Source organism: Ostrinia nubilalis, chromosome 8, assembly GCF_963855985.1.
Source record: "Ostrinia nubilalis chromosome 8, ilOstNubi1.1, whole genome shotgun sequence".
NCBI classification, from domain to species: Eukaryota; Metazoa; Arthropoda; class Insecta; order Lepidoptera; family Crambidae; genus Ostrinia; species Ostrinia nubilalis.
In genome coordinates this window covers 5,556,108-5,583,275 of record NC_087095.1, presented here as the reverse complement: position 1 = coordinate 5,583,275, position 27,168 = coordinate 5,556,108, and the positions used below count along the sequence as shown (strand labels likewise).

Sequence of the window (27,168 nt, the reverse complement as noted above, 5' to 3'; positions counted from 1 at the left end):
CCACAAGTCTCGAAAACTAGCTACATCGATGCACTGCAAAATGTTATGGTACCGACTGTCCGAAATGTTTACCCAGAAAATGAAGTTCCTCGTATTAATGTTGTGCAAGACAATTACTTATCGCACGAAAAGTTCTTACAGGATTTGTTATGTACCCAGCCCGATACAGAAATGATACCCTGGCCAGCAAAATCTTCCGACTTAAATCCTATAGAAAACCTCTGGGGCTTGATGGTTCATAGATGGTATATAGCTACTGAGAGGACAAGGGTAACGTTAGAAGGTCACTGTAAGATGATATGGGAAGAGATGCGGGGGATCGATGTTTGTAATGAGCTGGTGGGATCCATGAGAGAGCTTTTCCAAGCTGTCATAAAAGCTAATGGCGATTACGTCAGTCACTAATGGAAATTTGTGGTTTATAAGTTTCATTATAATAGATCATTTAAATAAAACTGATGTGTATGTGTAGAATTAGATATAGCAGGTCATTTACATTGATCTTCATCCTTTTATGTGTACGTACCTAATAAAGAATTTCATTTCCTTATCATGGTTTTCTTTAGAGCCCGTATTTAATTCCACCAAAACTCAATGAATTTTAATTAGTTCTTGCTTAACACTGATCGTGTGAAATAAAAAATGCAATTGGAGCCAATAGCTCACGACCGCGGTGCGTGTTTAACCGTGTTCACCACATGACGATCACGACCCGCGGACGACACGACTGCGGTAATAGATAAGTAACGGCCGGATAAAATAACTTTTTTTGGGGAGGAGTCCAGTTCATTGCTCCGTAGATTCTGGAGGGTTCGGCCCTTTGTTATTGATATGAGAAGTCGTCACAATGTTGTAAGAAATGATTTCGTAGGAAAACAATATAGCACTGGCACTTATCAGTAAAATGTAATAATAAAACAAATAATAAAACTCATTGTTTTACGAACTGAAGAAAAAATACGTATTAACCTCTATGTAGAGTTCAAAAGATGTAGTTTTTTAATTTTATTGAAATTAGCAAGATGGCAATTAAACCATTCACCATAATGATTAAGAATGTCTTTAACCGGTCAATCAAACACCAAATCCAAATGTCTAATTTCTGTAAGGTGCGCAAGGTTAAGGGTGTACCTAGATCATATTTGACGGTACCAGAAAATGCATTTCCACCGGTATCATATCGATAGCTGTAGCTTCTAGTATTAATGTTTCACAATCATATGCTCTCACATCGATTTTGCAACACCCAGTCTCAATGGAGAGGAACTGGTACGCGGCAGTGTGAGGCACAAAGCAATGCCCTCCTGTCCCGAGTGCCTTGACACAGATCTGAAGTACCTGCCATCATCCACCACCACTTACTAAGGCCTAGTTTATAAATATCGATACTAGACTAAACGACAAGCAAAGGTTATGGCATTTTGTTGAATGCTTATAAATGGAGACCTAGGTCCGGGTGGAGCTTTTGCTCAAATGATAAAGTGTAATTATGAAGCATAATAACTTTGAATAAAATAACTTAAAGAATGTAATAGGTATGTAAGATATCTACGAAAAATGTTAATGATATTTGGTAAAGCGATAGTAAAGATTTTAGAAAATGCAAGTTAGCTTTATCAATGCAAAATTAAATATTACGGTCATTCTCACGATTAGGCGTTCTCAGCCTAATTACCATATCATTTTTGAAATTTGGCTTAATTGACTTTAACGCATTTAAATATGAAACACATGAAAAGTACGAATTTAACAATCGTTAAGGCGTCAAATTATTCCAAGCGGTTTTCGCGTAAATGAGACCCAAAAATTTTATGGTCACGGTAATTAGATAAGGCTAATACTTAATCTAACGGTAATTAGAAAAAATATGTAAAATAGCAAGAAAACAATATCTTGCATTGATAAATTTGTATATAAATATATAGCGTCGTAAAAAACGCTGTAGGTACACTTAATAACCCTTTGAAAAAAGGAAAACACTCATTTCTATTATTTATTGTATCAAGATATTTTCAGTATACTGCAATAATCGAGGCTATAACAGGAACACTTAGTTTCGGCCAGAAGGGGCTACGTGTCACATTTTTTCATCAGAATCTTAATCATCATTTATTTGATTTCAATGTGGTACAAACGATTTAACGTACAGATAATGGATCAGGAGATCTCACAAATTAGATTTTTCGGATATGCATATATCGAAAAATTAATTAATGATTTAAGTGATTTTTCCTCTTTTTAATCTATCTGCGATCAGCCATCACCCATTATCAGATTAAATTGAATTTGTAATAATGACAGTTCCAGCTCAGCATATCCCATGATTTGTCACCTCGATTCTTTTACAATAAGTTTTCAGATTGATGCTATTCGCTTTCTCCTGAGCCTAAATGCAGAATTCTTAGAATTTAGAAGGGATGCAGCAAATAGATTGCATGAAGGTCTAGTCTTTGGTTGTAAGCTTTACAGGATTTTCCACACCCTCTTTGACGTTTGGTATCACTTCAGTGGACTTTGTAAACCAAGGTGCACAGCTCAAGATTTTTAAAACTTTATTTTGAAAACGTTAAAGTATTTCTACATTTGCGAGGCTAAGTCGATGCCATGTCTACATGGGTTTTAGGATCCATTTGTATTAGTTTGTTCTCCAAGCTTCTTCTGCCCAGTACCCATTGCATATCACGAAGTTTTTTCTATGCATAACAAAGCAGGTAGGATGCAGTTTAGGATGGTACAAAGTGCCTATACACTCTTGCCTTGAAAAGTCCCATTGTCTGTTGATTTGTTCTCTTTTGTTCTTAATGTGATCATGCCAGGTAAGTGTTACTGTTGGAAAATCTCATCTTCTTAGGGCAAAGGTATTATGGATAGATGTTAATGGTATTATGTTAGAATTAATTAATGATTTAAGATGTTAATATCAATTATACTAATAGTAAAAATAAATATCTGGTAAGAGACATGTTTCATGCAGGGGTGACATCTCCTGGGCATCAGAAAGCCCCGATTTCACTCCAGGTAACTTCTTTTTGTGGGGTGACCTTAGGGGTTAAAATATACTCTTAAATCCAACAACCATGCAGCAACTGAAGCTGAACATTTGTCATGAAATCGAATCTATTTCGAGGTTACTCTAACGAAAGTTTTTTAAAATTTTGATTGTCAGATTGGAAGAAAAGTCCGTACAGTTGTAATGCGAAAGTCTTGGTATATTTCATATTTTATCATCATACTTATTCAATCGTGAGTGCAATTTGTAGGTAATAATTTCATACAACGGTGATTATAAATATACGGTAATTAGTACATGGAAATTATAAAACGATAGTTTTTCTTCAAAATCTCCAAAATCTTCAGCGTATGCAAATACTGTCTTACTACAACGTATGAAGGCCAAAGTACTGAATCTATTTAAATTAACAACGTGGATCTACCTTCAAAAATCGAGTATCAAAATAAGGACATGGTAAATAGAAAAATTGAAAACCAAAGATATGGTAATTATACTCTTACGCAATTCATCGACGGTACGCCAACGCAATAGACGTCTACTTGCTAACAGGTCTTAGAACTAACTAAGGGCTCGCGCCGCGCGCGTAAACGATGTGTCAAATATTATTATTTAGGCTTGTGTGCCCAAAAACAGAAAACGTCACGGGAATTAGGACTTTCGCTCGGACAAGCAGTTTTTTAATTCTAATTATTTACAGAATGGTTCTATTGAATAGATATTTTGCTATGCGTAAGACAATCTTTTGTACTCTTTAAAATGTTGAATGGAGTAAACCAAATCTATACGACATAAAAATTACAGCCAAGTTTTAACATTAAGTCGGTGTGCGGACGCGTAACGGTAATTAGAGAACAGAGGTTCATGAAATTAATTAAGTCACAAATACTTAAAATAGAGGCCTAATATTTAATGCACAACTGGATGGGGTTGTTAAGTAACATATAAAAATACTTGCATGTCTCTAATTTGTCATTTTTAACGATTTAACAGCCCGGACACGCAAAAACTAGCTCATCTGAGAATGGCCGATTAACGCGACGTTTATTAATGAGTTACATTATGTACCTACTCACGGCTTAACGTTTCGGCTGCGATGCTGCAGCCATGGTCACAAGCAGACTGGCGGTTCGCGGCTTAGATTGAAATGGAACGCGAAAGTTTAAAATCTTATATACACTGATAAATAATGCTTTTTAGCGTTAGTTTATGTAATAGCTACCTAAATAAATGAATATCACTAAACTTCTAAAGCACCGAGATAATTAGGTATACCTACTAGCTGATTAAACTCGAAAGTCAATTTCCAATTTGACATGGCTCTATGTGTGGGATGTCAAATTACAAGTCAATTTACACCACTGACGTTTGTCACGGCTCGAAGCCACATACTTGTTGGCGATGGTCGATAAACTATTACCACAATATCAACAGTTTACTCAATCAGAGGGTATACGAGTATTTCATAAAGCAAACCACGTCAATAAAATTGGTCCAATTGAATAAGGTTCGATAAGATCGCAATCTCGTGAAAATTGCGAGAATTTGTATTAACTGATAGGTTTAGCTCGTGAATTCTCGAGCGTGAGCTCCAAGAAATGTCAAGGGAATTAAGCCTCTAGTTGCGACATAGATAACAAATACAGAGTACATAGTATACTGTACCAATGAAGCCGATCACGGAATAGAACTTAACAAAAATATGCTCTAAGGTTCCGTAAGCAGTGATAAAAAGCTTTGATTTAGTTTTTCACTATGATTCGGATGTAAAACTAGTCCTGAAGAGTAGGTACCTACATGATAAACTGTTTAACGCCCAAGGGTAAGATCCCAAGATATCTTTGTAATAGATAAATCATTTCAACATAAACCAAACCAGTACCTAATGTTCTAACAGCCCCACAATACTACACACAGTTTATTCGGTGTCCTGCCTAAGAATTGAACCCAGAACCTACCAGAAAGTCGTTACATGCTACAGTAGTGCGTAACAAAGTAGAACCAAACCAGAACAAGAACCAAAGGCACACCTTATCACAGGCTACTTTTATTTTTCTCAGGCTCCAAGCTTTATTTGTTACTTGCGTAAGTGATTCGTGATTCAATTACTAACCTATATTGTTATTATCGAGAATCGTGATTAATTTTTATTATTTGTACATTTAAAAATCTTTATTAGGCTCGAATTTGCTGACGAAGCGTTTCGTATAAAAAATGCGTGATCTTCATGATTACAAATCAATCAAGATGTTTAAGTTCCGTATAAAACAACTGAATAACTTTTAATACTCTGTAAATCACGCAATCATAAGCTCCAATCTAAGCTTTTGACTTCGTTCTGTAAAAGCTAGATGTCACAAAATCTAACGATGTCACTGAACATCACACTACCCACACGTATCAAGTTATTTAGGCTCTGAACAAAGACATTAAAATGACAATTAAATCACAACAATTGCTTAATTGTATGCACGGTGCAACATGCAGTTGTCACTATCGCAGCTTCCTGCGTGTCATTGTCTACGAACAATGCGCCGGCGCAGCCTTACATAAAGACAGACTCAACCCAAATTACCTCGAGCGTGCAAGCACTGGACATTGCCACGCCATGCTAGAGATCTGTAGTGTGATAAAAATATAAATAAAGTTTAAATGAAACGTCTCTGTGAGCTAAGAATGAAGATTGTGACAATTGATGTGAGATAAAAAAAACAAGAGAGAAAAACGTTTTCTCAGGGACTTCCATTATTAATAACTCCTAGGAAGTAAGTGTTACAGAAAATGTTTTTATGCTTATTTTGAGATGATCTTGAAAATTACTAAAAATCGGTTTAGCTGTTCCAATTTCACAACATCCTAAGTACGTTTTATTATGTAAGATAGGTTTTCGTAACAAGTGTAGGTACATTTTTTTTTGCTTAATTCAAAAATGATATTTTGTACGGAACCCTCAAGCTGTAATAAAATGTGGATAACTTTACTTTTATTATCACCTAGTTTACGTAATGAATAAATAATAAGCCTCAACAAAACTACACAGCATTACAATTTGTGTAACTTATGTTCGTTTCACTTTCCTTTATTTTGATGATTACGACTTTTTGCGTACGTAGGTACATCTTCATCACGAAAGTTTATTGTTCTATTATGTTTTTTGTTGAATTGTAGCGAGTGTTACCTACGGCGGTGTGATTTGGGTTGTAACTTGTGATCGATGAAAGCTCTTCTTCTTGAGGATTCTTGACTTTAGATAGACTAGCAGAAGCAGTGAGTCCTTGCAATTTGTGCACTGATGCAACTTTAGGTAGAGATGATGTGGAGGTGGTAGGATAAATTTTTGGGCCAGAGATTTGTAGATGACTACAAATTACCAGCAGACTCTTTTAATCCTATTGTGACAAAATACATAAAATATCAAATACCTACCGTTGGTTTGGAGAACACACTAATGTACAATATCCTTGTTTCGTACCACACGAAGGTTCTTCCTAGAGACGTCTCTACCAGCATAAAATCTTGGAGCTTGGATAAATTAGCATACAATTAAAAGTGTAGCCTATTCTTAACAATTTATTTCTTCTTGTCCGGTCAGCAGCCCTACGCGCAGGCAACGGATCAGGTTCAATCGCCGGGAGCCGTACGCAGATCCCGCAGGAATGTGGTCGCACAGGAAGCGGTGAATGACCGCGCGCCGTCACGCGAGTGCGCTAGCGCCACGCGTGTCACGTGACGCCTTGTGGTTGTAGCAGCAGTGACTCCGAAACGATGTTCAAATGTTAGGCTCTATGTCGGCTGAATCTGACTCATGGTAATGGTTGTGTCTGGGCTATGAACGAGGTTCATCAATATGTAGTCACACCACACATTTATCTAAAGAAGCGGTCTAAGCTAAATAGAGAAATATTTTAATTTAATACTGAGTACTATACCCACCTAAATAGTGCTGGAAGACTTAGGTGTCACATACCCCCGCGGCGTACTATTATCCCAAATACGATTAAATGGGAATTTGAGGTGATGGTTAACTAACTACATAAGTTCTCTTATTATATTAGGATGTACCATCAAGACCGAATTAAAGCACCCACTGTAATGTGCCTCACTTGTAGGTGGTGGGTTTTCTCCCAATTGTAGGTGGTCTTCAACTTCAAGCTTCACCATTTCATTCGAATTTAAGTGTAAAATTGACAACGTTTTGCTCAAATCCCAACCCAACCATAAAATTCGAACCATCCCAATTCCACGGAAACGTCACCTTTCCACCGCGATCGTGACTCACAGACGACCAATTTATTTACCAACCTTATCTTTGATCTTTCACGTGTGCATGGCAATATTTTGTAATACATTTCAAGGTGTTTCACAGATACGTTCTACAAAGTTTGAAAGAGTCTTAATTGGCTCTGCGTCCCTAATTAATGTGGATGCAATTTCTAAGCGCATGTGGCAACTCCTCATAGACCGGTTACGTAAGCTTTTACTCTGGGAGCATTGTATTAATTAAAGTTGCGTCTGTGCACGCGCATCGACAAACCTAGAAATACAAGGGCGGGACAAGTTTTAAGGTTGGGTCTAGTAGACTGGCTTGGTTATACAACTAGCGGAGTCCAGTCACCACTAAAAAGATTTATAAGATTTATATCCGTCCAGTGGTTTGGGCTGTGCGTTGTTAGATCTTAGAGCTTCCTATTAGAAGTTCTGTTAGATAGAGATTTAAACGAATATTTTACGTCGTTTATATTTTACGAGTTTATGTATATTTCGTTTATGTAGGTAATTAATAAGTTACACCTATGTCGTAAGTACCAAATATCAAAAACTACGTAGTAGATGTTACTGGGTAAAACAATTGAAACGGTCTCTACATTTTAGTAAAATATTAAACCTGAAAAAGTTCTAGTTACTTTCATTGATATTTCATATTTCTTTTCAAAATATTAATATTTAAAACAAAACACCGTCGAGATGCCAAAATGTAGTTACACAACAAAACGCCAAGGAAGAGTGGGCACAGGTCGCCGGCACGATACCACCCTGATAACATCATCACAGTGGATAAATGGCACAGTGCGCTCGGTAATTATTTAGCAAGAAATAACAATTCTGGCTTGAGACTATGAGGTTTCTGACATTTTTCAGCTCTGTTAGCTTATGGTGCTCAGATCCGAAGTACGACAAGTTCTTAAAGCTAATCAAAACTGTATCAGAATAGCAAGACTATTTTAGAAGGCTTTATAAAATCCAATTTGCATGCGAAATCGCACTAATCATACGAGTACATAATAATATGTTAGACCTATACAAAATTAAGAGATTTTTAAGAAAAGCTTTTAATAGTATAGTCTTACACCCTTGAGATAGACATCTTATTACCTTGAATTTTGTTCCCTTTTCAGGACTACAGATAAGTGACCCTGCTTAACTTAGGTACTTTGCATATGCACTACTGAAGGATACTTTTCATTAGTCACGCCAAGCAATTTAAAAAATGTTTTCACTTTCTAAGACACGCATTAAGTAAGCAAACTTATCATTTTATTGACAGCAGTATTGCGTGGGACGTTTAATGGCGTAAATATAGCCTAGCAAATGATATTTTTATGGCTCATTAGGCACTGTAGGAACAAGCTTTATAACCAATCGTTAAAATTATGAAACTGAATTATTGAAGCGCAGAAAGTTAAAGAAAAAATAACTATGTTTTATGATTGCCCTTGGGCAATGTAAGAAAATTTATGAGACTATTCCTTGCTCCTGGCTCCGTTTGCATGTCAGTTTTAATAAGTGTATTTAATTTCAAGAATGGAAAGTGGTTCATTATAATAGGTAGGTACTTTGTAATTTCAAGCCTCTCGGCCATTGTTCTACCTACGAATTAATTTAATTAAACTTGTAATTAATGAGCTTTTGTAGGTAATTATGGAGTATGGATTTCTATTAGGATAGATATTTAAGGTAGACTTTTGAGGATAGCAAAGCAGATACTGATAAGAAATGAATATTCTTCAAAAGTCTACCTTAGCGGTTCACTTTTTCAAGATCAAACTTTTTTTAAAGAATTTGTCAAACAAATAACAAACAGGAATATTATACCTTTCCATTTCATTACCGAGCCTTCATCTAAATGCTGTTAGTCTAGCGTTCACGATGTTCAGGCTAACGCGAATCACAACGATCGCCTCTATTAACAACAATTCTCTAACTATTAACAAGATCGCGATCGGTCTGTTGCATTAAGCTCCGATCGCAGGGATAGCCGGTGAAAGGGGTCGTGAAAGTGCTACACAATGTAGAAATGCACCCTCTGTTGTATTGCTGTTTACGCATGCTGACAAGTGGGAACAAATTGCATGGTCTTACGATTGAAATAGGTAACAGTCAATAAAGTTCTATACAAAACGTTTTTGATATGGCTTACATTGAAAGAAATTAATCTAAAGTGTGAACGTTATTTCTCTACCATTTGACTTCCGTGAATTGTTGTGAAACTTGGTGCAGAATTTATATGGCAATATGATGGCAATGAAACTGCTAGCCGATTTCATTCTTAGTAAATTCAACTTGATTTGATGAAAGTTATATCTACTCATAAGTTACCTACCTACACTATGTTTCATTTTACATTATTTATTACGACTCTTAGCAAACAGGAGTAGGAGGCTGCTGAAAAAGAAGAAAATAAGCCCAGATTGTGATATAATAAGTATCTGACATTTACGTAACATTTCCAAATAAAACTTTTGGCGTGTGGGTAGAGCCTTTCGCATGAAAACACAACAGGAAAATCTAATTTTGAAATTTTGACGACATTTCCCTAATTCCATTTATTATTCCATTACGCTTCACGGCTTTGTAAATAATTTCGAGGTGTAAGTCCCAGAGCAGTCAGTCAATTGTAAATGGGAAGTGTAGTCTGGCATTAGACTGTTAAATATTCAGTTGATATTGTCTGTGCTGTGATGATATTAAATGTAGGTACTTACAAAATATATACGTGATGATATTTAATGTAGGTATTTACAACTTTTAATGCTTTCGGAATTAACAGTCGTATACATACGTATGCAAAATACTAATGAATGACTTATAATATAATTTAAAGCTATAATAACCCAATATTATGATAGTCTTAAAACTAGGTACAATAGAGTTAGTACTTCATTAAAGGCCTTTTAACTGTTTATTCACAGCACAAACAGCGGTCGCTATTACAAATTCAATACGAGCTAAAGTTAAACGCAATCAGAATGTGGGGTAATAGCTGTAATTACTATGGATCAAATCAACTGATTATCTACGTATCTATTTTAGTAAACTGTAATCATTGTTTCGCTATTAAGTTTTGTTTACTATCTCCCGCAATCAATCAAGCTCAAGAAAATCTTTTAAAGCTGTGGCTACACTATACAGCGGTTTGCGATGCATCTGGAAAAGCGAATCGTCATGAGCACGGTAAGTAATCTATTTATTATAAGCGAAAATTCAGTGAAATAATGGATCAGATTGAACGAATCGTGCAAGAAAATTTTAATGAATTTGCTTTAGTGGGTATCTTGCATCTACAACTTGCTGTAGCCAGTGACTGCTATGTTCGCGCAAAATGTTCTGCCTGTAATGGATAATTCTCAACATAATATACAAAACAAAGTGTACAACGTAGCTGTAACTATTATCAATTTGTTTCAATCGCTTTTGTAGCATCGTGGATCCATGTAGCCTAAGCTTTACAATCTGAGTATAATCAAAGCCTTTCTAAACGTTGTGTTCATACGTCCCAAGCCCAACATAGCGTGTGGCAAACACAGTTATTGTTGTTCTTTGAACTATATTTACGAGTCAAATCAACATGACACGTGTATTTATAAGCAAGCAAACTACGCTACGAAATATTGTGTAGGTACACAATGTTTTACTACAGTGTTGTTTTACTTTCTCATTGATGTTTATCTAGATGCATAGGCCATAGGGCACTCTTTCTTACATTATGGTAATCAACGTTTGAGACAAGCTAAATACATAATGTAACCATAGTAAATAAAAACTATCTAAAGCGTAAATCAAGCGAAACTGTAACGAGAGGGTGTTCATAAAATCCCTTCCATTTGACTTTTGTCAATACTTATTACTAAACTCTACACAAAACAAACAAACTATAGGTACATTAGGTATTTCTCCTTGTATAACTCACACTTAATTATTGTATGGAATTACTGAAGCCATAAACTATAAACATGGATAAATATGTTTACTTACATAACACACAAACAGAATTGAATTTTCCATATAAGGAAGTTCCATAATTTTTCGCTTCGAGGCATATTGCGAGTTGAGCGTGTTGGGTCGCACACGCATGCGGCGATATTATTCTCACTTGGACACTGCGATGGCTACATTTTTTTACACATTCTTACCTATTACAACTAGACCTACTTTGATATGGCATTCACGGCATTTATTTTGATATGAGAAAACAGATTAGAGTCCTCCAGTATCTGTTATTGTTTTGTCACTGTATGTTACATCCAACAGAAAACAGAGGTCAAGTAGGTAGTTAGATACGTATCTATTATTCTTGTATCACTGACTGGTCGTTTGATTCCGTTTCTAATTTTTTTTAAATTATTATTTCTAAGACAATCACATATTATAATCACGTTGCTGCGCTCTAAATCCTTATAATAATTACAATGAAACAAAAAGCATATAAATTATCATCGTTTAGCCCATCTTTATTAATTATCCTGCTTTCGCCTCCGAGATTTATTTTACCATGTAGTACCCCTGTACGACAAGCCAATCCGCACACAATATTCAGCGCAGTAGTAGTAAAAAACAAAAGAGCGGGCAACCCCACCCCTACCACGCTGTGGGCTCGGTGTCCGAGCGGTCTCATTCCTTTGTGCGCACGCGCAACGACCGCACGCAGTATAAGAAAAATGCTTAAGTGACGTCACCAAGGACGTTTTTACCGACAAAAAACGTAATTATTCTAAGTTGTGCAGTGTAGTGACGAGAATTAGACCCAACACAAGGTTGGTTGTAACAACTATTTTGTGCAAGTGCTCGTACATTTTTATTATAAGCGTTGTGACACGACGCGTAACTTTGACCCATTTTTAGCTCCAAGTTAACGCGCGATGTTAACTAGTAGCCATTTTTTGCTCCGAGGTAATGCGAGATGTTACCCAGTAGCCATTCTTTTGCTCCGAGGTAATGCGAGATGTTACCCAGTAGCCATTTTTTTCTCCGAGGTAATGCGAGATGTTACCCAGTAGCCATTATCTGCTCTAGCGAGTTAATACGAGATATTAACCAGCAACCACTTTATATTCGGTCATATTTGCGGGTCATTTTTTAACCAGTAGCGTTAATACGAGATATTAACCAGCAGCCACTTTATGTTCGGTGATTTTTTAACCAGTAGCCGTTTTTTGCTCTAGCGAGTAAAAACGAGATATTAACTACCGAGATAGCCAGGTATTGTAATATTATTCACTTTTACGAGTTTTTAAGTATCTTCTTTTCGGCCATTTTTAAAAGCCGTAAAAACAGAACATAATGAGCTCATACAGAAAAATGTTGCGTTTGTACGAAACTACCCACATTAAGAGCTTGCCTTCTTGGCCTTACACCTTATGAACCATCAACCATCTTGGAGCATGATGACCCGGCGCCGCGGACGCACTCGCCCCAGTCGAGCCTCCGCCTGCTTTTATAACGACCGATGACCCTGTGGCCATACACATTGTTCAATGCTACAAAGGGTAACTGAATAATTTTGTTGTTTCGTATTTTTATACATTACACCAATCGATATTGGTCTAAATACAAAGGCTAGTAAGAAAGAAATAAGTATCAGATCAAAATTCAAAGTGCATTTATGTAGATTCGTTACTTGCTATTATAAGGTCAGAATAAATGATCCTAAATAAACCTTAGGCCGGTTTGTTGACCGAACCGAGTCGAAGTGGAAATAAATGCCTACTTTATATATGAAGTATGACAATATGTCGTTTTTTCTATGCAACGACTCATATTAACTGACATTGTGATTGTGAGTACTTATCAGTCTCACATTTTTTTGTTGGAAACTTACAAAGATCTTTCTACATTTCCGGTCGGTCGACCAATTACATCGACGGTCGACAACTATAACTCATTATAATCCTCTAAAACGGGAAAAGAGGTATTTATTTGATATGACAACTAATCCAGGCTGCTGCACTGAATATATAATTTAAGCTTTAGCCGTTCGCATAACTGTGTGAATCGAGGCTTTATACAGAGGCCGTACCGACAAGCTACGCCCTGCTGTATGGTATGATGGGCTAAGACCTATCACCCGCCCGCGGCGCAACCACGCCGCCTTCCACAAGCGCAGGCGCCGTTATTTACGCCGCAGCGCCGCGCCGCCGCCGCCGCATGCCCAGCGCTGCCAGAGCACCGCGGGAAGCGCCATTAAAGACCGACCAGAACACCAAGGTAACCCGCGTCCCTAGACGACGCGCCATCTATGTACAGGTATGTGCTGGCCGCTTAAAATATTGTTATTTTAAATGCAATGTACCTAATATTCGGTTACAGAATTTATTGTACCGAGATACCTATTCGATTCCCGATTCGAACCCAGATGTTTTTTTTCATAATCATCATAACCATGCGAGTAAACATAATTAATTATACATAACAAATAATTATACACGTCGGCGCAGAGACGTTGATATTAAGAATATTCTTAATCGCATCCGTCGACACGAGTACATTCTGAGATTACCCACTTGTTAAAAAAAAAAAAAAAAAATGTGTTCCTAGATGGTGGACTTAGATAGCGTTTATATAAGATGCTAAACAAAGTTTATGTGGTTTAAGCACTTCAAAAGGGATGATATTTTAACCGCAATTAAACTTTTAACAAAAGATTCATTTATGGTTTAAAGAAACTTATTTATTATAAAATATTTTATGTTTATTACATAAACACGATAGCCACTGAAAAGCAAATAGAATTATGGTCTTATTTTAACGGATGTTTGTTTTGTATCTGAACAAACAGGCAACATTTTTGTTTGTCTCTTTGCGGCCTTTCTTTATTTAGCCCTGATATTTTTACAAAGTTTATTTTTTTATTCATGACGTCTCACCAGCTTGTATCTATAAATAAATAATAGATAAAATCTAAGAGCTTCCTTAAACTGTATCGGTATCGGTACATAAGATGACGTCATTTTTTTTCTTGTATTGAAAAAACATTGTTATGTAGGTTTGTACCTACTAATCAATGTATGATTAATGCTAATAATACTATTGATAGTCTTACGAAGTAAGCCTTCATCATCATTATTATTATTTATTTACTAAAAAAAAAAAAAAAAAAAAGAGGTCAGTTTTAACTCCCATGTACTGTTTTACAATTGGTTCGTATAAATTATTTATGTTATAACGTTATAATTCTCATAAGAAGAGATGCGACATCATGAAATACATTGAATCATTTCTCTTGCTAAATCTTTTAGACAAGCAAAGTATCTTATTATGCGTTAAAGCGATAATAACTATGCCTTTATAAATTTAATTCAATAATAATTACATTGTAATCAATGTAATAGAAAATTATTGACGCATCAAAAAAGAAATCGGGCCGCTTGTAATAACAACCGGACTAGTGGACTTTGGTCAGTCAAAGAACGAATCAACCACATAAAATAAACTATGTATTATGTAGGTACCTACCAGTACTACCACTACTTGTAACCTTTAGTTTAGATTAAGGACATTTTTTAATAATACCAAAAAATAATGCGATATTATTTTACGAATCGATAACGCTGCCACAAACTCATAATAATGAATGAGTCTTTCTTCCCTTTCTATGAAGTATAAATTGAGAATTAGTATTTGTTATTTTTTCTTAGCATGATTATAAAAATTCAATCATCACAGTCATAATACTGAAGCTGACTGAATCAAGGTGTCTGAATAAAGACACGGAGTAGGAGCTTGGTTCAATATTGTCTCAGAAAATGTTAGACGCTTTGGTTTCAGTACATGACATAAACCTATTTTTTGTTTCTTGAACTTTGTTTGATATTTAGTCATAATTCATATTTTATCGTCTGGCGTAGAGATTTCTACACGATTAACATGAATTAATTCCAATTAATTCGCCTTAGAATGGCGACCATTTTTTTTTTAGACGTTAATACGTTTTTTCACTAAAAAATAAATAAATAAAAAATAAAAAAAAATAAAAAAAATTGAACGCTGGGGCAACAGGTACATCAGTAGTACCATATTGCCCATTTATGCCCATTTAAGCTTACCTTTTCTTTGGCAGTGAGTTTTGTATTTGGCAGTCGCGGATCAAACAAAACGTACCAGACTCCGCTATACACTCCGCAAATAATACATAAATATCCTTCCTTCGACATTTTACACTACGCTCCTAGTCCCAAACTGAGCAAAGCTATGGGTCCTAGACAACGGATATAAACATACTTAAATACCGTTTTTATATACATAAGTACATATTATACATAGTAACACCTAGACCCATCACAGAAATTAAAATGTATCAATTCAATTTCTGCCCGGCCGGGGATCGAACCCGGGACCTCTCGGCATAGTAGTCCGTTTCGAAACCACTACACCAAATGACTGACAAATAAATATTTTTACAATGCTCAATTACATCATTGTACCTACCTTACTCTATTTTCTTAGCATATTCTAAAGTCGGGTGCATCCTATAATAACATTAAATAACCACCGCTTAGCAATATCGTTAGTGAAATCATATAATTTATTGAAATATATAATTATTTAAATAAATATTATAATTTATAGGTCAGGTTTCAAGAATCAAAAGATTGCTATTAAAAGGTGCTATTAAATAGAAACCAAACTTTTTCCTCGCAACAGTGTTACTTGGAATCCAAATTAATACTGTTTTGGAATACTGGTCAAACTGTATCCAAATAAATTAATAAGTTTTAATTAACCACATTATTTATTTATTTAATTAAAATGCAAGTGAGCTTATGTTTTACAACAATCAGAGTGTTAGCCTTGCAATCACTGTGATCGATTCGGTGTTAACCACTACCGTCGTCAAGCTCAGTTCTGAGATGAAACTGGATAAATATAGGAAAGGAGTGTCGACACGAGGGTGTTCGGCCCACACAGCACGCGACACGCGGCAGTATTGCCTGCGGTTTGCGCCGCTGTCAACGTTGATACAATTAGCCAGTGTGCTGGATAGACAGGATGCTCTGTCAACTGTCTTGGCAACTTTTTACAATCAGTAGTCGTACTTAACAGTTAATAGAAGTACAAATAAATGTATATAATAATACTCTATAATGAACAAAATCTTGTTGAGACCGTGATACTTGTTATTGTTACGAATAAGTGATGCAATACGATTATAATACAAAAATATTGCTTTATTATGTAATTAGTACATTGACATTTACTCTCTTAACCATTTAACATGGACATTGATCCATGCTCTAAACATCTACATGGTAAAATAAATCTCGGAGGCGAAAGCAGGATAATTGAATGATCAAACGAACTTACCAAGTGAAGTTCGATCTAAATTATCCTGTTTTCGCCGAAGAGATTTAAGGTCCCTCCCAACCCGAAGATTTCTATATCTTCTTCCCTGGAGGTAAACGTCAATGTCATCTCTTCTCTAAATATAATGAGACCGCTCGGACACCGAGCCCACAGCGTGGTAGGGGTGGGGTTGCCCGCTCTTTTGTTTTTTACTACTACTGCGCTGAATATTGTGTGCGGATTGGCTTGTCGTACAGGGGTACTACATGGTAAAATAAATCTCTTCGGCGAAAACAGGATAATTTAGATCGAACTTCACTTGGTAAGTTCGTTTGATCATTCAAATAATGTTGTTTTAGACGGTCAGCAATTCACTCAGTTCTACGAGATCTCCATGGCATTCAAGTGAGGTCTGGGCCGAAGTTCGTACTCCTGCGCATTGGACTGAGCTTTCACTATATCGGAGAAGATCATCTACAGCTGATGTACTGCGCGTATTATATTACCTACGATATGTTCTTCGCAATTTTAGCATAAATTACATTCATTGCTAATGATTTTGAATGATCGCTAGCAGGCATGTAAACGTGAATCATTGGTTGTTTTGTTATTATTTACAATCATATTGTAGAGTTAAAAGTTTAGTAGCTTACAAAACTGGACAGCGATTGACTGCTATCGGGTACACTTCTACTTATCATCCAAAAACATCTAAGGGAAATCAAGGAAATTTTTCACAAATATTCAGTAAGAAATGAACAAATAAGGCAATAGACTTGAGAGAGCTTTGTAAGAAGTCAGAATTCATCTTCCACTTCTTGAATGACTTTTGTTCAGTTTATTGTCTTTATCCCTGCTAATAGCGGCCCAGACAGTCATTTGTCTGTCCCATTACATCTGATCCGAGATAGCGATTGTTGCACGGATGATAGAGATTGCATTTCAACCTTTTTCATCCCAGAACAATGAGGCAAGACGTCGGAACAGCTCAATGCCTCGATTACGGTGAAAGTTCGGATCCACTGGGATTTCCAGGTAAGAAATTATGGCATCGTTTTCCGATTCGACGAGCCATGTATCTGTCAGCGATTCTCTGATTGCAATATATTCAGACACAAGTGCAATTTGAATGCCTGTGGAGTTACTTCGTAATTCAACTCTCTGTCTGTGTATTTTGCATGATTGTTCTACGTAGCATTAAAATAGGAATCTTAAGACAAAATAGAAAATACAAAAAATAATGGCAAATACTGCAGTGATTTAAAATTAGTTCGACCTTCAGAAAGCTTGCGTGTCTTTGAAACTAACATAAATATGAAAACTCTTTCCATGAACTGAGTTCTACAACATAGTAACTAAGTAGGAATTTAAATACCTAGGCTGCAAGAGCTATCGTTCGATAAATAGTTTTTAAAATTTAATGAAAATTAATGTTGATAAATATGATAATACGTAGTAAGTAAAAATACTGAAACTACATAAATAAAATACGATTTCCTTCAAGTTTTCTATAAAATCTCAGCAGTAGGTATTAATTAGCAAAGTCAGTACCAATTTACTGAATGGATTTCGATACGAAGGAATCCATGACCATTTATTAGCCGACACGTAGAAATCCAAGAGGGCTTTAGAAAATCGCGCCTGTCACGAGGTAGGACAATCGTGCCGGACAACAGTCCGATGTAAAACGGACTCGATAAATCGATTCATAGACACGTTCAATTCGATTTACGATTTATAACTCAATAGTACGAAACAAATACGGTTTTCTGTTGGAATTGCAGGGAATTGCATTCCAAATAATGATTTGGTTAGTACTTACCTATTGAATAAATATGTCACACGATAAATGCAATGGTATTATATTTCTTTTTTTTTTTCAGGTCTTACTCGTAATGGATTTAGTTACCACAGTTTTTGGTAATAAGAAACATACGCGTTCGCTAAATTCCGCTAAATAACAAAACTAAGTCTGGACAGTTATGTTCAAATAATACCTTTCTTAGACATTCTAATAAATAATAAACAGAGATTTATATTGCCATTTGTCTTCAAGCTAACGGTGCGGAATACCGACAACCGTTCCTTGGAAAATTGCGACGAGAAAAAACTGCAGCTACGAGTAGATTGATGCGTCGCTGACATCTCCTACTTTGTGTTGACAACATAAAGTGATGTTCTTTCTTGTGATTGGAAGCGTGCCGCCTTATTTATGTCTCTAACAGTACATTTTATAGGCAATGGAAAATTATACGACAGATTTAGAGATACATAATGCAATGCAAAATTACGTAGAGTTTCGTAGTTCAATTACTACGGCGACTACGACGTACGCTACGCTTACGAAAAGTGCGTACGCGCAACGATAAAATCAAAACAAAGTTTTAGATCGTTTCGAGATTTGTCTTTTTAACCGACTTCTTGTAGTCGACAGTTATGAAACAGAATAGCGATGGACTTAATTCATACAATTGATTGATGAATGTTTATTCTTACTTTATGCAAGTTACAAGATCAAAATGAGTGCAGTTTAGGGTAATAGTCGATAGGATGCCTTTTGCTTTTTTGTTCAGAGAAGACATGGAAAGAAAGAATGTTCCAGCCAATAAATTCTTACATAACGTAAAAAAATTATAGTGTATCATACCTAATAGTTTGTATACGTGAAAGCTAGAAGCAAACAACAATATACATAGTTAACCATTGTAAAAGTGTAAAGTAGCTGAGCAGATTTATTTTTATTATCAAGAGCAAGATCGCGTATCCACAAAATGTAAATTGATCCACCACAAGAGCGAAAGTTTCACATCATTCGTATTGTGTGATTAAATTACAATTGTAAATGCGGTTTGCTGTTGATCTAGAAAAAATAAATAAGTTCGATTCATGTTCGGAAGCAGTTTAATTTAAAATGACTTCATCATACCTAATTTATTTCAATTAAAAAAACTACGTAAAAAGGTTAGTTATTATAATAATTCATAACTTAATAGTTAAATTCTGGCATAATGAATAAATAAGTACTTACATGGTGAACATGAAGGAATTTACCTAAGCCCATATTCTGGAATGACGTTCAAACTCCACCGTAGATTCAAATCTACGGTTAGCTCAATTACAATGATTGGATCATACTTAAAAATATCGTTAAGTAATACGGCCTTATTTACAGCCCATTCATCGATCACGGTGGATCTACAATGATCAATCAATAAAGATTTGTAGACCTACTTGTAGTTCGGAAAGAAACCACACAGGCTGTTGTGGTGTTACGTAATGTAGATGTTACTTGATCTCATATAAACCAACAAACTACTTAGTCTTAAGTAAGCATCTCAAAAATGTTAATAGACGTGAGTAAACTCCAGAGGACAATAGAAAGGAAACCGACTTCTTGCGTACAATCTTATAATCTTTTCATACAAGTTGGGAGACTTTTAAGTCAGATTACGCATGTAAGACAGATTTTATTGTTACATAAATTCCCATTACGGTAATTGGAAGTCAGGTATGGTTTGACGTTTATAGGGAAATCACGCGAGACCCTACATGGAAGCAGTTCACAAAACGCTGGCTTAGTAAAAAGTTAAGACAGTAGGATCCATTCATTACAACTACGTTACGTTTGCTTGTTGACATCGGTTATACCTAGTCAAAATACCTAAATTGAAATCAATGTGAGAACGAATCTATTCTAAGTATTTTACTAATAGGCTACTTTGTGTTTCAGTCGCATAATAAACCATATACTCGTAATTTATTGATTAGTGAAATCTGCATATTATTATCAAAACCATATACCTACATAATTTAAACAAATCAGACTTAATAAACCTTCTGCATCTTCTTTTATTATGGCTGAAGTGCGCGTGCGCTTATTACGAAACCGAGGAATGTTTCAGTTCTTTGCATTTTTACTTTGTTGAGAACTTGAGAGTTGAGAACTCGATTAGATATTATTGGCGACTATTTTGACTGGTTTCGTAATGCTTTCGCTATATGAAGAGTTTTGGTAAACTTCGGTTACTTTTTGGTGACTAACTAACTTCAAAAGAATGAAAGTGTATTAATAAGGGTCCTTAGGTACGTAGCATATACAAGTAGGGATGTGCAGAGCACATAGGCTTACTTATTATTAATTAATTGATTAAATTAAGTGGATAGAAATTATTAACTGCCCATGTTGTATATTTGTTACAAAATTGCATCTTTTACGATTATTATGATGATGCCCCAGTCTTTCCCTTATATCGCCGTGGGTACTTCTGTTTAGACTTGACAAATGGCATCACGTACCTAACTGCACGATATAAGAACGATTAGTAGATTACAGCAATCCAAACATCCACTAAAGCTAAACGATTCTCTGGTCACGTCCACTCTATTAGCCTATTATTTATGATTGTATACAATTTGTAAACTATTTCTCGTCCAACGAGAAAGTGGCGAGAGGTGTGTAGTCTGTGGGCGGATAATTATCTGCGATTACACAGAGCATCGGGTCGGAAACCTGGTGGATCCCTGGTGAAACGTCATTGCCATGCAGCCAGTAATAAACGCTATCTGTAATTAAAACCTCTGTAGATGGTTAAAGTTATCGAGCTTTAGCCATTTTCACCGTAATTTCAATTTACGAGAGTGGTTATCTAAAATAATTGGTAATTAACTGGCTGAATAGCATATAATTAACTACCTAAGCTGGTGGACTCATGAAATGCTTTTCATGAAAATTAAAATAACGTAATTTAACTTAATAAAAGATTATTTTTTTGTCTATGGTAGTAGATATAAACTCGTAAATGTACAGTTATTGGCGAATTCAATATTTTTATACGATTCAATGTCTACTGTGATAATGAACTTTACCACAAAAAGTTCAGATCTAATCTGTTTTTCCTACTTTGCGAAATAATAACTCTTTCATGGCAGGGAGAGGAGGCAAGTGTGACCGGGTCACTGCCCCTCATTGTGTGGTTGGACAACGATGGGTACATTACAATTTGTTAGGCTATGAATACATCAGCGAGCAATAAAGTGTTTTTATGGGTGTTTGAGTTGAATTGTCTATTTACACGCTACAGAGCTAATGGCACTAATGACGACATTGACAACTGAATAAACTAGCAAAGGGTCTTGGCTGACGATGGGCCAAATTCTATGTTCGGAAAAAGATTAGATGTCTTAAAAGTTTAGTAAACCCTACAGTTAATATTCATGATGGTTTACTATGATTTACATACATAATCATAAGCGACATTGAATCGAATAGGTAAATAACAGTCGTTATAGTAGTGATAATAAATATAATCATGATAAATTAATTTTATACAATGTCAACCAAAAGACATAAACGCGTCACTTCTTCTACAGTGCTGATGACTGATCAAAATAAGTTGTGTACCTAACATAAAATAAGGAAAAGCCCAACTGTTTTAGCTTTAGCTACACAAACAACAGGCCTTTAGCTACACAAACACAACGATACAGGCAAAGGTTTCTCTTTTCTAGCATTTGCATCTTTATTTGTAAGGCGATCGATGGCCTGTCTGCGTCCCTTGAGGTATCCATTTCGCAACAACACCTGCGCTCCCGCGTCACCTTTCAACGTTATAACGTATGGTAATCGTATGTCTATTTTCTTTATATCGGGATTCAGATTTTAAATCAAAGGACAAAACAAAGACATGGGTAGTTTTCTCGATATATTTCATGGTACAAAATAAGTTTGAAACCTATGAAGTAGAGTTTTTATTTCTCGTAAGAGATAAGTAATTTATCAATTTTGTGTTGAAACTGGCTATGACTAGATAACTAAACGTAACAATTACTGCAATATCTGTAAAATGGTTTTAAATAAGCATTCAACAGTAGTTAAGTCGAGTTAGAACATTTTGTTCGCTAATATGTATGATTGACATTGCTTATTACCGCTAAGTACCTAAGTGGCTTACATTACAAACAACGTGCTACCGTAGATACTTGACAAAGCCGACAGTCAATTTATTTTATCACTGACCTCTCGCAATGTTATGAAAGTTGTTTAACATGTAGTAAATAGCCTTTGAATGAGCTTTGTTGTAACTTATTACTATTTTTATAAGTGACTAGCTGTTATGTAAATGTCTAGATAATATCTAGATCACGCTCACGCTTTTGCTCTCAAATATTATGAAAAGCTTACGTATCGATCTCAATTAAATAACGCATAAATTATACTAAAATGGAGTAAGTAACGAGGAATGAAGCTTTCAATTTTTCAAATAAACCATTATGTAAGTAAGTAAGTAAAAGTAAAAAATGTTTTATTTGACAAAAAGAGCGACATCACATTTACATAAATTACAAAAAGAAGAAACATTGTGCCCTGCTGTCAAATAGGGGCCCGCTCATTAATTAATTATGCAAGTAATTGTTATGTTATGTTATGCATTTAAGTAGGCACACCTTTTTCAATTAATCCGGGCTTACTAGTATTTATCGCTGCAAAATGTAACACAATTATGAAATATTTTCATCTTCATTTCAGCTAATGTAACCGCCGCTTAACTAGCGGGCAATCACTTCGGGTATCATTAGAAGCATCGACCACAGGCTCCTACACCAGCTCCATTCATCCAGAGTCACGCCTCGCGGGGCCATCCGATAAGACGTGCCGATACCATCTACCCTGGTTGTGTATTTGTTACGGTTAATGTGATAAATTGAAAATTATTAATAATAACCGGTTATTATGAATAATTACCGACAGTAGCGGTAAAAGTGATAAATTAATCATATTTAACAGTGATTATTTGATAATGCAACCTTAGTACTAACAAATTTCATAAAAGAGAACAACATCTTGTGTACGTGCTCGTGTACAGCCAAACTTTTGAACGTTTTGATATCATATATTAATATAATTTGGCATAATGAGTTTGGAATGTTTTTTGTATAATATTACTTTTCCATGATGCCTATAACATAATGTTTTGATTTAAAGTGAAAAATAGGTTAAGGTGCGGCGGGGGTGGCCCTTGGGCCACCCCTAAGCCGCCTATTTAGTTTTATACACACATAAATGACCTCATATTAATCACATTTACCAAATCATGCGGTAATTATTCATAATAACCGGCGATTATTCATAATTTTCACATTTATCACTTTGACCGTAACATATTGACCATTATGTAGAAGATTTGTAAGCATGGCACTTTTATAAAGCCAAGAGCAGACCGTCAGCGAATTGATAAGCTTACAAGTAGGCACCTAAGTAAATCAATGGTCATTGAATCGCGACAGTACATTAAAAAAGTACAATAAATTCCACTCATAGATTAGGTTAGGTACTCAAGTCGCGTAGGTAGGTACTGTGTATTATTGAATGGTACCAAAAATGTAGATTTGACGCTTAAGAGTGTATAATTAGTATTTCATTTTAATAATAACAATTATAATAGGTACTGTTGATAGACGCAATGTTTATTAGTTAAATCCAGTTTGTGGAAGAATCCCTTGCTGATCCACTGAAGTAATAACTCAATGTGCTGATCCTCTCACATACATGGCTGTATGACGATGGGATATCATGCTGAATTACTTATACCTACTGTAGCCGCATGTCTCGATGGCTCCAGTCTGTGCATCAGGGCGGGAAAGTGAACCGGTTAAAATCGTCTTGTCAGGTGTAAAGGTTTCGGGTGAGATCACCTGTGAGTCATTCGACGACATCGGTATTCGATGATGCAATAAATTCGAAATGCTGAATAAAAATACTTCAGGCTGATTTGAAAAAGTTTGATCTTAAAAAAAGTATTTTATTGACATTTTTCCTTATGAAAGACGAGTCGTACGGTCGAACCACTTTATATTTTACTTAATAATATCTAGAAAAAGATTATTCCACTACACATCTTCAGGATTTTATAGGCTTATCTGACATGTAAAAGTTTAATAAACTTTTTATTGCCTGTCCAACAATTAAGGTTAATTACTTTGAAAACATAGAAAAAGCTCACGCTGTCTCTAAAGTTAATTTACTAGCGGCCGATAAATCATTACGTCCGGAAAAGTTACTGCTTACTTTAAGTAATTTTTCTACAATTTTGTATTTCTGTATTTAGGTTTAAAATAATGTTTCAAAGTAATTGTTATACAAGCATTAAACACCCAAATGAACCGATAATTTACTATAAAAAAATTAAAACTCGATTCAAAGTGAATGTTTTGATTAATTTTTTCAATAATATCAGCAAGCAAGCAGCAAGGAATGAATATGACTTTGGAGCTTCAGCGCCGCGCCTTTTCGTTTCAATAGTAAATAGGGACTTTAGACCTACCAGATATCAATGAAATAAAATAAAACAGTCGGTCGTTAACAAATACCCAAGAATAAAAACATCCACCTACCTTCCTAGTGAACCCGCTGACGCTGCTCGCTAGGCTCTCGGCATCGTATTGTCTGGAGAAGGCATACGGGCCCGGATGACTCCGGGACACGCATTGCCCCATAAGCTCGTCGACACACACTCAAATCACATTGGCCACCTATCCTCAGACTTATAATCCACTGATTCTGAAGCTAAGACAGGTCAACAAGTAAAAAATATTACTTATAATCCACTGTTTACGAAGCTACCATCTGATAGGACAACATGTGAAAATATGCAGCTGTCTTGTCTAAAGGCAGACGTAAAGATTCGCATACCCGCCTACTTATTCACATTCTTATGCAGATATGAAATGGTATTAATAATGCTCGCGAATTTTATAACTGGAAATGATCATGCTGTTACAAAATATTTATATTAAATGAGAGAAATTTTGATGATTTATGTTGTATTCGTGTTAAATTGCCTTGAGGATGCTTAAGTGAGAATTCTTTTGAACAGCTTAGGTGTCGTACCTATTTCTATTAAAATTTATTCATAGTGACTCGATAGGTGGTTACAAGTTTTAAAGAGGGTGAATAATTTTATTATAATACATTATTTATTGAAACAGTCTACTAAAGATACTATCAAAGCAATTTTAATTAACACAAGTCTTTTGGAGATATTTCCTATTTCAAACATAATGTGTTACCAATTTTCTAATCTAATTATCATAAAACAAAGAGCAAGTACCAGCCTTGTTATGCATAAAAAAAAAAAATCTTACGTCCTACTCAGGTTGTAGGTGATTTAATACTGATTAATTACTTAAAAAGTAATACAAGCAGCTTTGTAATTCCAATTAAATAATTCAAAACTATGATAGGTAATCGTGACTATTTACACAGGTTTCAGTTATTGATCTGTATTGAAATCTGATTATAGCTGATTAACAAAAAGGCAGGTGTCCTGCCAATGTGAGTTATCCACCTGGTTACCCACATAAACATTAAGTTCACACAATAATAAACACGTCCTTCACAGTTCACATGTTCCGATCGCGCGCTATAGTCGATAGTCTTTCGTGCGCGTCGCGCGCACAGCGCTTCGGTTGCGACTGCGCGGGCGCACGACGATGTCTGTGGGGCTACTACGAAAAATGTTATTCAAAGTTTCGAATGTTGCCATCCCTCTCCCTCAAAGCGAAATGCCAGCAAGAGCGACAGTGACAGGTAGATCCGAAAGCACGTAAACACTGTTTCGGAGTAGCCCTGCTGACTCACCGCCACTTGTTCCATTACTTCCATTGGTCGTTGGTCGCACGTTTGTTGCCATCCATGGATGCATAGGAGCGACCGCATAATTAATCAGCCCGGAATGAATATAGCAGCTAACGTGGTAGGTCCACGTTTTAGGAAATGCGAAGGTCAAACCGTCATTCTTTTGTTTTATGAAGCGTTTGACGCTTCAAATAATTAAAATGATGCTGGTATAATATTCAGCCTTATTCAGCTACATAATGAAGAAAATCACGCGACAAGATAGAAACTTACTTACTAACATTTCAGCCACAGGACGTCCACTACTAAAATTAGGCCTCCCCATGCATGATGATTTTCCAGCGTTTCTTGCTACCTTTATAAAAATCTGTAGTACCTACTGTATGCCTAGGCCTAGCCTAAGTAAGATACGTGCAATAAGTAATACGAGGGTGGTCTGAAAAGTTTCCGACCTCAACGTGAAGATGGCAGCACACATCAATTAAAGTCAGGGAATGTAATTGTGCATCTTTTGACAGCAACACTTCAAAGTTTCAGCCATTTTTGACGCGCGGTTTTTATTTGAAAGTCGTTTGAGTGAGTCGATGTGAGTATTTTTGTGAAAATGGCAAAAATCGAGTATCGAGCTGTCATAAAATATTTGTTTTTGAAAGGGAATACCCCTACGCAAATCAAAGATGAGTTAGATTCTGTGTACGGGGACTCTTCACCGTCATTTACCACAGTAAATTTTTGGGCAGCCGAATTTAAACGTGGCCGTAAGAGCTTGGGAGATGATGAACGTTCGGGACGTCCAAAAACTGTAACTACTGACGATAACATCGCTAAAGTTCACCAAATGGTGTTCGACGACCGCCGAATTAAAGTGAGAGAGATAGCAGAGGCAATGAAAATGTCCAAAGAACGTGTTTGTCACATATTAAATCAAGATTTAGGCATGAGAAAGCTGTCCGCGCGTTCGGTGCCG

General features: G+C 35.8%; 1 protein-coding gene across 10 annotated transcripts in view; it reads right to left on the bottom strand.

Moving 5' to 3' along the window:
* LOC135073807 (uncharacterized) overlaps positions 1-26,029 on the bottom strand; it is a 132,488-nt gene extending 106,459 nt beyond the window's left edge. For 5 of the 10 annotated variants that reach the window (XM_063967993.1, XM_063967999.1, XM_063968001.1 and 2 more), the window contains exons 1-2: positions 25,924-26,029; positions 24,959-25,130 (exon numbers count right to left, since the gene is read on the bottom strand). In XM_063967993.1, the coding sequence (XP_063824063.1) occupies positions 24,959-25,060 (102 nt within the window). In that variant the 5' untranslated portion in view covers positions 25,061-25,130; positions 25,924-26,029. Of the gene's footprint in view, positions 1-24,958; positions 25,323-25,911 lie in introns of all 10 variants that reach the window. The other 5 variants (XM_063967997.1, XM_063967998.1, XM_063967994.1 and 2 more) reach the window with 5 other exon arrangements.
* Between the last annotated feature and the right edge of the window lie 1,139 nt (positions 26,030-27,168).